This window comes from Pavona decussata, unplaced genomic scaffold (assembly GCF_977016875.1).
Source record: "Pavona decussata unplaced genomic scaffold, jaPavDecu1.1 SCAFFOLD_163, whole genome shotgun sequence".
Lineage (NCBI taxonomy): Eukaryota > Metazoa > Cnidaria > Anthozoa > Scleractinia > Agariciidae > Pavona > Pavona decussata.
This window is the reverse complement of record NW_028145574.1, coordinates 446,364-457,479: the sequence shown is the minus strand read 5'-3', so window position 1 is coordinate 457,479 and position 11,116 is coordinate 446,364. Positions and strand designations below refer to the sequence as shown.

General features: G+C 37.0%; 1 protein-coding gene across 4 annotated transcripts in view; it reads left to right on the top strand.

Moving 5' to 3' along the window:
• Window positions 1-807: 807 nt before the first annotated feature.
• Window positions 808-11,116, top strand: part of LOC146464484 (serine beta-lactamase-like protein LACTB, mitochondrial) — a 38,464-nt gene continuing 28,155 nt past the window's right edge. The window contains exons 1-6 of one of the 4 annotated variants that reach the window (XM_085129681.1): window positions 808-1,085; window positions 3,333-3,585; window positions 3,939-4,132; window positions 4,831-4,876; window positions 7,505-7,566; window positions 10,021-10,253. In XM_085129681.1, coding sequence (XP_084985807.1) covers window positions 837-1,085; window positions 3,333-3,585; window positions 3,939-4,132; window positions 4,831-4,876; window positions 7,505-7,566; window positions 10,021-10,253 — 1,037 coding nt within the window. In that variant the 5' untranslated portion in view covers window positions 808-836. Of the gene's footprint in view, window positions 1,086-1,836; window positions 3,586-3,938; window positions 4,133-4,830; window positions 4,877-7,504; window positions 7,567-10,020; window positions 10,254-11,116 lie in introns of all 4 variants that reach the window. The other 3 variants (XM_085129680.1, XM_085129682.1, XM_085129683.1) reach the window with 3 other exon arrangements.

The window sequence follows — 11,116 nt, the reverse complement described above, 5'->3', positions numbered from 1 at the left end:
CGGGAGGTGGTCGCTTACCAGAGGTCAGACCACAGAAGGTCTATATTTCAGGTAATTTACAAATGGTAATTGCGGAGACCTAACCCTTTTTGCCAGTGCTTATCGAAACCCAAAGTAATAACTTTTCTTTAGCCCGCCTTATTTAGGAGCAAGCAGTAAACGGAATTTTTGCAATGTTACATTTCATGCGTTAAACATCTACAACTTTCGCGTTTGTTTGTTTGTTTGCTTGTTACATAGTCCAGTTGACGTTCTTTTTCGCCACAATTTTTCTGTTGAATTATACAAGGTTGAGAGAGTCATCACCGGTCATACATGTACATTCATGCTATTTACAAGATAAGAGAGTGTCTGTTTGAAGTTCACTTCAATGTGCACTATAGTGTATGTGTATGTTATTAATTGTTTCAATGTAGGTTATTTCGGGAGACACTTCCGGTAGCTCCGGTGTAAGATTTTAATACAACGTCCGCTGCAATGATGTGGGTCAATATCTTACAGCGGCAAAGAGAAACAGCAGATTGTGTGTCAAGTGGTCGCTTAGGGGAGGTTAAAAAGAATTGAAAATTTTTAACAATCATCCCTAAAAGTGGTCGCTTACGAGAGGTAGTCGCTTACGGGAGGTGGTCACCTACGAGAGGTTCCATTTATAGTGATTTGACTTGAAAAATTTTGGTATTTTGGAAAGGTGGTCGCTAATGAGAGGTGGTCGCTTACGAGAGGTGGTCGCTTACGCGGGTGGGAGGTTCGACGGTAGCTGTAATTGTAACCAAAAATAAAAATCGAGGACATAACAATTACCATATATGAAGTACCTACCCTGGTGACAACAAAACATGGCGGCGATGTCGGCGAGATTTGTGCGGCACTTCCAGTCCTTTACAAAACACAGTAACTTTTTTAAAATACGGAACATAAGTGCCTACACTAACTCGCCGCATACTTGCAAAAGAGAGAAAGCATCTCTCGCTGCCTTCCTACTTGGATGTGTTGGTTTAGTGGGATTTTCAGGTATTTACTTTCAGCAGTTGAAGGCAAAAAGCGAAGAAGAGGAAAGCGATGAACAGAAAAATTTGCCAATCCCGGTATCTTTTTATTTCTTTTCTGTCTGTCAGTATGTTAAAAATTCTATGTTATGAGTGAACCGATTTTGTTATGGACAAATTTTTCTTGATTTATTTTGCTTAGTACGCGTCGTACTTAGCTTTATGTTTCAGTGGTTTCAATTCAAGCTTTGAAAAGCATTGCAATGTCATATAAAAATTATTGTAGTTTTAATTTGCTTTTTGTTTTATTTTCCTTTGTAGCAGAGTGATGTGTCTAAGACAAATGAAAATGAAAATTAAATTTTTTTTAACCAAAATTTTCAAACCAAAAATAAATTAATGTAAACCACAACATATACATAGGAAGGCCCTATAGGACAATGTATTTATACAGTAAATGTTTATTTTGAGTGTACAACAGGGACATAAAAGAAATTCACCTAACTGCTCTGTGACTTGCTCTTTAGATGTACTGTTCCTGCCACTCTGTTAAAACAAAATCAGAATGACGTGTTGTAATACAGTTAGGAATTGAATTTTTGTTATTAATTAAAAAGAACAACTTGTCCCGATTTGTGAGTCTGGCATGAGAAATTGTCCTCGATGCATGAGATCAATGTCTTTAGTCCCCAGGTGTGAGACTCACGTATAATGCGTTAGAGTTGGCAGATATATTAAAACTATATAAGAACTTAATAGAAGACTTATGTCTGCCAACTCTTATGCTGGAATCTCATGCCTGACTCACAAATTATCCAGACCACGTTATAATTCCATAACTGAACAGCAGATGAATTTGATTCCTTTTGACAAAACAGGCCCATAAAAAATAGAGAAGTGTTACAAGTTGTGGCAGCCCTGATTAAAATTATCTTTAATAACCTTTAGAAATCTGGGGAGAGGAGCAAAAGAAAAAAAAAATGGAGGAGGAAGGGAAGGAAAGAAAATACCTGGAACTGAGTGCAGATATTTTGACCAAAGCTTACTCCTATGGAACAGGAAACAGTGGAGAATTTTGATCGGTCAATAGCCCATCAATCAAAAGTAATGAAAGTTTTTTTTGTTTTTTTTTACAAAATTCGTCGGCATGCATTCTAAACATCTAGTTCAGTTCCAGTGTGAGACAAATGTAGACTGCAGACTTGCAGACTTGCAGACCTGCAGACTTCTGTATTTTTGCGACTTTGGAATTTAACGAGAATTATGTGCTACATCTAATGTTGTTGATTCCATGCAGTGTTGCTGATTCACTGGCTAGCGGCATTACAAGGTGATATAATCCCCTGTAGAGGCATGTGTTGTTTATGAAATCTTACGAGCTAAAATCTCCCACAGGAATTTTGAAATTCAAACTAACTTTTTCATGGCAACCACTTGACCAACACGTCTACATAATTTTTTTGCTATTTTAACTTTGAACTGGGATATCTCAATAACCAATCGAAATATCGCTTAAGCCTGATTAATGTCTTGTGAATAACGCTGTGCAGCTATTTTGTTCTTGTCAGGCGTTCGATACCCGATAAATTCAATCCAGCAGGCCTCGGTCGTTGGCGAGTTTACTTGATGGGTGTACATACTTTCACATATTATGTGATTGTTTCAATATATAAACATGGATTCTTCATGTGAATGTCACAACGGTTTAATTACAATTGCGCATTTAATACCGACCAACAACGTTTTCTCAAAACTGGTGCACATATGAATTTTATTCCTGAAGGACAACCGTGAGAGTAGGATGTATCCTTAAAGCGTACCAAGTGGACAGTACGTGATATGGAATGGTGGAGGTTGCACAATGTTATTTTTAAAATGAATTGGGAAAGGCCAGTATGTTGAGTCTGCAAGTCTGCAGTCTTCATCTGTTGCACACTGGTCAAGGCCTGTATCAAAAATGCCCGAGACCAAGAAACGTTTGTTTGAATGTAATGTCTGTTCACATTAATGGCATATTCAAACAACACGACAAACATCTTGGAGACTGATATAGTAGCTGCAGTGGTCCGAAACTATATTAATGGCATTAAACTTCTTAGACATGGCCATTATACTGAGAGTTGACTAGGTTTATTAGCTGTCTATTTTTTGCAGTTCACTGTAATACTTGGTGGCCAAATCATGGATTTGGACTCATCATTAGCATCATTAGCAATTCATGACCATTAGCATGGTCAAATCATGGTAAGAGTTAGTGAGAGAAGATGTTTTATAAAAATATCTGGGTTAAGGCATGTATTACTAAAGTTCATTCTAAAAGAAATTCCTTAGCTTTGAAATCAGAAGGAAAAAGAGGTAAGCAGATGTCAGTCTTCTCCTTGGAGCCTACAGTCTGCCATAGATGAATCAAGATCCATTGTTCAGTGTATGAAAGAAGAGTTTGGCTGTCCTGGGGTTTGTGTTGCTGTGAGTGTTAATGGAGAAACAGTGTGGCGTGAGGGGTTTGGATTTGCAGATATAGAAAACAGAGTGTTATGTTCTTCAAAAACTGTCATGAGAATTGCAAGCATCAGTAAACCTCTAACTGCTACAGCGGCAGGTTTGTTTTATTACTTTTATCATATTTTATTTATTTTTTTGCTTGGCAGAGGGTGTTTTTTCAGTGCTGAACAAAAAACGTTTTGTGCCAGTATATTTTTATTTTATTTCGGAAGTGAGAATATTTTGTTAACATGCTACTTGTGTTGGTCACGTCATTTCCACATTCTGGGTGATTAACGCTGTGATCCTGTGAAAGTCACTCTGTTAAATAATCAGAAGAAGGTTTACTTTGAAATTAATTTCAGTTACGTGCAGATGTCTCACCAAAATAAATTATTCATTATTAAACATATAACTATTATTGTACTGACAACATTTGATCAAATTATTGTTGTATTTCTGTTTCATCAGCCAAATTGTGGGAACAAGGCAAGCTGGACCTTGATGCACCAATTCAAACATATGTTGCATCATTTCCTGAAAAGACCTTCAATGGGGCTTCAGCGACACTTACAACAAGGCATCTCCTCTCACACCTTGGTGGCATAAGGCATTACAAAAAGACGGCAGCTAATGAAGTGAACAAGGATGATAAGGAAAATGTGGTATGTGTTTTGAGGTGGAAGGGACATGCTGAAAAAACAAATACTACAAAACACAGTTTCTTGGAAAGTTTCTTCTTTTTCTCAGACCTGTAATTTTTGTAAGGCCACCCTTATCAAATAGTTCATTTCTTTGTCACCCTCTCTTGCATCAGATCAGTTGCTCTGTGTAAAGGAAAAGCCGGCAAAGGATGTACTGTCACAGAAATCAGTTTTAAGTATTTCCAAGTGAGCTCATTGCTTATATCTTCTCCATGACTGGGATTTTGCAACAAGTGACTCATGACTGCTTTAAAAGTATGCAAAGACATCATTATAATGAGTACAGGTTCACTTCCCTGCACCATATCAAGATGTATGCAAAGTGCATTTGAACTTGGAAACACCTAAATAGAGGGAGTAGGGAATGAATCCAAACCTTTTTTTTTTCTTATCTACTTTTTAAAAAAAAAGAAAATGATTGGTCAGTAGTGGGAAATGAAACATTTTAAAGTAACAGCCTAAGTGGACCAACCTGAATCATTTTTTGAACAGAAGTTATTAATCATCTTCAGCATTGTAACCATTGTCATAATTTGTCACCACCGCGATCATCATCATCATCATCATCATCTTTATCACTACCATGATGATCAACATCATCTTCATTAGATATTACAAATTTCTTGTTGCTTGTTGTCATTCTGATTTTGTTTTAACAGAGTGGCAAGAACAGTACATCTAAAGAGCAAGTCACAGAGCAGTTAGGTGAGTTTCTGTTTATTTATGTTCCTGTTGTACACTTAAAACTGTCTAGCGGTTCTCATTGAGAAGTGAGTGCTGTCGTTTAAGGTGTTTTTGAATGCAAATACGACAATGAGAATTTCAAAAAAAATATTACTTATTTAATTTGCAAAATAACATGGTTACATGTATGTTCTTAGAGTATAACATTAACAAGTAACTATTGGTGTTCCTAAGGCTTTTGTTGGGATTATGCTTGTAGCAATTGCTAAAAGTGGAAAAGAAATATATTGTTAACTAAAACGGAAGGTGTATTAAACGAATAACACTGTCTAACGCAACATGTAATAATAAGGGCTTTTTAACTGCATGATTCTTAGAACGATTAGTGACACTTTCTGTTGTCTATCTAGTGCAACGTGGAAATAAACTAAATACTTGGCGATCTCCATGAGATAAGATGTGATCGATATTTGTTTATGTCCATAAATAGACCGAATTCCATCGATTGAAAAGCAAAGCTGCAAGTGACATAAATACACACTGTCGGCTTCTAGGATGCTCACTGAAAGCTTCATGACCTTGATGAATGCTTCCTCGAATAGAAGTAATCTTAATAGATCAGCAAAAAGTGCCAAAACTCACCCGTAAACAGCGAAACCTTCACTCTGATCAACTGTATTTAAATCTTGCTGCGAGCACATGCAATGTTCCGCTGAGCGAGCATGATTTTCCGCTGAGCAAGCACATGTCAATTTTTCTTATAAGACAGCTGCTGATTGGCTAGAATTGGCTGCGCCATAAAACAGGATTTCTGATTGGCTGTTTCTTAATGCGAACGATGGGTCGAACCGTCGAACCAAACTGTCAAACCAAAATTTCTCGATGGCTTCAAGAATATGAAGGCTGCCTATCGGCAGCAATAAACATGTACTGTATATGAATACATTGTACTAATATGGCCTACTTCCTATGTATATGTTGTGGTTTAAATTAATTTAAAATTTAATTTTCATTTTCATTTGACTTAGATACATCACTCTGCTACAAAGGAAAATAAAACAAAAAGCAAATTAAACTACAATAATTTTTATATGACATTGCAATGCTTTTCAAAGCTTGAATTGAAACCACTGAAATTTATTTGAATTTGAATATATGAAACATATATTTGAACTGTAGGTGAAAGATTAAATAGAAGAAAGATCCTTAGAATAGAAACTTACTGTTGAACAGAAAGCCTGACAAAAAAATTCAGGCTTGAACGGGATTCGAACCCATGACCTCTGTGATGCCGGTGCAGTGCTCTACCAACTGAGTTATCAAGCCAACTGGGAGCTGGTCAAGTTGTGAGTTTGTAATAAACCTGTGAAGGATGAATAAATGAATATGAATGTATGAAACGTGTATTTGAACTGTGGGTGAAAGATCAAATAGAAGAAAGATTTTCGCAGTTATTTGCACAACCTAAGCAGTTGCAAAAAGAAAGCCTGAAAAAATTCAGGTTTGAACAGGATTCAAACCCATGACCTCTGTGATGCCGGTGCAGTGCTCTACCAACCGAACTATCAAGCCAACTGGGAGCTGGTCATATTGTGAGTTCCTAATAAAGCCATGAAATGAATATTTGTTTCATCCTCATATTCATTTATCCTACATAATTGGAGTTACATAGTACTGGCCTTGTGGGATGTCTGTTGTTGCACTGTGACTTCACCTCATTATATACTATAATTATCGGCAACTCTTACATTGATCATGTCATACTAGGATAATTTTTGAAGTATCTGAGAATCTACTGGAAAGCTCAGTATTTCATAGTCCTACACCTTCCTTCTGTGTTCCATTCTACACCCTCTAACTCATGAATGCACAATGAACAAGTTATCATAATGTGGGGGAAATGTCACTTGGTCGATTGGTCTTTAATAAACTTTCATTTATGTGCAAATTATGAACGAGTTATCGTAATATGGGGGAAATGTCACTTGGTCGCTGGTAATAAACTTTCAAATGTGGCGTACTCTCAAGGCTGGCTTTAAGTTCATTCCTCCTTCTCGTTACAAAAATTCATGTTTTCTGGAATTCCAAATTGAAAGAATAAGGCTAAAGAACACTTGACCTATACATATAGTATTCAGAAATTTTTGTTTTGGTGAGAAAGCCACTCAAGGCCTTGGTTGTCGTCGTCCAAGTCAACAGGGATTTCTTGCAAAATGGAGGGAGAAAATATGATGGAGGAACGTCTGAGGGTGTTCCCTGCTCATTTTTATGTTCTTTGCATAAATTTTTCTTACAGTTTCAACTTTTATGTGTTTATATAAGTGCTCATATTAGTGTTCATTTAGTAGCTTTGATTACCTTTCATTCAATTTTGGCATTTCCTGAAGTTTTTGGGATATCCAAAATCCAGAAGACAAAAAAAGCTAGATAGGGTTACTGTTTCTTTAGTCAACAGCCAACTTGCCCATTGGGAAAAAATTATTGCCAAAATTTGTTTGACCAACTGTAGCAACTTGCCCTATATTACTGGATGGCTTGGGACTTTTCCTTATACTGACTTATATTATGGAATTATGGAATTGAACATAATTATTTTTAATTTTTTGCCAACTTTGACTTACTATTTTTTTACCTGATCTGTTATTGCAGATCCATTAACTTATAGCGATGAAAGACAGAGTGAATTTACAAGTAAAGAATACTTCATTATGGTAGGTGTTAAGTTTATGATCCATTTGCTGAGGGGTAATCATAATAAATACAATATCCAAGTTGGAATACTTTGCTGATTTGACTTATGCTTATACATTCAAGTCATTTCTTCATAACAGCAATCTTGAATTAAGATGCCTTGGATAGTATACTTGTTGTCAAAAAGTGTATTTCAAACTGTAGAGTCACGTTGGTTAAAATTCAAAACTGTTGGGATAACAGAGATCAATTTTCTGTCTTTTTGTATTTGTGACAACTATAAACAATTTTATCAGATTTTTCTGGAGGTAATATGTACTCTCTTCTGTCTGCTGGTTATTCTTGCACAGCAAGAATAAGATCTGATATTTCTTGATTGTTTTTAATAAAACAATTATTCCACTTGCGCTTGTTGGATATGAGATGATTATAGCTAACTCGGGGCTACGTGCCTCGTTAGCTTTCTTAATCATCTCATTTCCAACGTGCACTCGTGGAATAATTGTTAAATAATCATTATTCACTGAAATGGAGGTGAATGGTGATGGATATTTACCGAAGTGGCGAGGCAAATATCCATCTCATTCACCGACACTGGGGTGAATAATAATATTGTTTTAGTATATACCACACAGGCTGAACAACTAGTGGACCAAAAAGTCATTTTATTTCTGACAATATATCGACAAAAAGGTTTGCAATTTTAAAATCTCGCATGCCATGCGGTAGGGGATTTCTTATTGTAGAAAGTTCCGTCTTGCTTTCTTGCAGACAAATAAAACCTTTGGAGATACTTGTTGGTTCCTACAGTGTCATTTCTTCAATTTGTCTGTGAAATTTGTCTCATTGTTGAAACCATACTGATGAATATTAGATGTTTCATTGTTTTTATTGTAATTTTAGTGCTTGGCAGTTTTAGTAAACAAAGGATTGGGCAATTCCAGAAAATATCCATACCCAACCACGGACGGCTTCCATGTTTTAACCCCCCCTTGCCTTCGGAAATTCCAAAATGCGTTACCCCCCCATGCCCTCAGAATTCCATAATCGTGAACCCCCCCTCCCCTTCAGAATTTCCAGTTTTTAGACTTAAGCAACGCCTATATGAACAAACGAACATGAATTTATGCCTCCTCAGGGCTGTGATCTAGCGGCGCTAGGCGACAAACTTTACTCTTCAGCGACAAGAAAAACCTACCGCTAGTGGCCAGGCTGTGAAAACTTCTTTTTAAGTCCGAATTTGGCAATAATAATAAACACCATTTACGGCAGTTTTACTCCTCTTTGTTTTCTTGTGCTGTTTTGACGTTTACAAGGCAGAATAGCTCAAATTCAGACAGTTATAATCTTTCAGCGGTCATCGAAGCCGTCGTTGCGTCCTTTTATACGTCATGTAGTGTGCACAAAAAGTGTTCTCAACCCATATGCGTCATGTAGTGTACATGAAATGTATCATGATCTATCGATGTTTGTCTTCTGCTTCCGCGGTCATACGTTCGTGGATAATTTTATTTACGAGCTACAAAAGTCCACTACAATAGCGTTTTCAAGAGCCTCACTCTACACTTTCTACTCCAGAAATCCCACCTGTGAAATCCACCAGTGCCTTCGGATATCCAATCGTAAATACCCCCCCATGCCCTCAGAATTCCATAATCGTGAACCCCCCCTCCCCTTCGGAAATCCTAAAAGCCGTCCGTGGTATGGTATGGATATTTTCTGGAATCGCCCATTACATTTTCATTTTTCGCCTTAGAATATGAGGTTGAGAATATTAAATATTCCATTTAATGCTGTAAAACCAAACCTTGTTGCCATTTGTGTATTTTTTTAACAGCCGCCTTGTTATTGAAATAATTTCCCCTTAAGTAACCGTGGTGAAACGGGAAGCTATCTTGCTTCTCTTTGACTGCTCGGAGGTGAATAATACTTGGCTAATCACCTCCGAGCTAGCCAATCAGTGAGCGCGAAAATACTATTCACGTGTGTGGCATATACTAATAATGGATAGCCTTTTGAATGGGACTGCATAGCTTAATTAGATTCAATGCACACTAGTTTAAGCAATTGACAAATGTTTCAGTGAAGTGTATTCAGCAATGTAGCAGGCAAAGTTAAATTTTGATTTTATGTGGAGAGTTGAATTCATGACCTCCACCGTCCCGTCCCATGCTCTAAATACTGAGGGAGACTCAAGGTGAGCTTGACACACTTCCAGCATTGCTGCCAGGATTTGTGATGGTGACAGTTTCATGTGACATTAATTACTGCTTCTGCACGTGCATGCATATTTTTTAAACACCATGACCTAGCAGGCCACAAGATTCATATAGCTCAGTGTAGAGGAGGTTTGGGGTTTGATTGCATGTCAGGGACTCAAATTGTTACTTTCCAACCCAAGCTGGAATGCTTAATAATACTTAGTAATAATACTTAGTGGAATGCTTAGTATGTTCACTTTTCTCCTTACCCAGGATCATTACAAGACAGTAACAGATGCCCTTTCCTTGTTTAAAGATGACCCCCTTCTATCAATTCCTGGTACAAATTATTTATACACTACCCATGGATGGACATTAATCAGTGCTGTAATTGAGCGTGCAGCCAATCAGGACTTTCTTCTTGTCATGAAGAAACTATTTAAAGATCTTGGGATGGAAAACACTTGCGCAGATTTCCATGATAAGATTGTTCATAATAGGGCAAGGTATCATGATTAATTTTTTTTATTATATGAGTTTTTTCATGTGCAAAAGTGTGACCGTATTATTGGCCAATAATTTGGCTGCTTTCATGTGATCATGATTTGAAGATAGCAGCAAAAAATATTAATATCTGCTCAAAGCCTAGTGAAATTCTGATGCAATTATCCATACCACAGAAGTGTATGAATTGATTAAAAGTGAAGGCACTTTGGGTCTTGACAATCTGCGAGCCAGCGAGCCATGCGAGGCAGACGTGCGAGGCATTCAGGTTAGCCTAAAAAACACTCCGGTTAGCCTAAATAGCACTCAGGTTAGCTTAAATAGCTCCCCGGTTAGCTTAATGGTTAGCATTTATGTTGTGGGTTGTTTATACCTCGCAAGCCTCGCATGTTTTGTTCAGGCCTCGCACGGTTGGCTCGCATGGCTTGCATGGCTCGCACGTTTGGCTTACTGGCTCGCTGGCTCACACATTGGCCACACTCAGGCACTTTTATGGTGTTTGTATGGCCCCCATATTTGATCTGCCATCTTTGATTTTTTTTTTTTATTTCCAGCAAAGCACTTTTGGTGAATCAAATTTAATTTATTAGTAAACACTGATCAGCTAAATAAAATGTTATTTGCTAAAACAGAAGAAAAAGGAATTAAAAATACCAAAGGGTACTTACAACACAGAATTTTACATTTGCTAAAAATATCAATAATTTGGTTGATTTAGTTGACTATAAAAATGAGCGAAAAAAACGGAACGACGTTTCGGTGTCATCCTGGCACCATTATCAAGTGAAGAATGCAACAGACAAAATAATAATTTATACATAAAGTAAAGGTGTGAAATAGAATAAATTAAATTAAGACTAAAAGT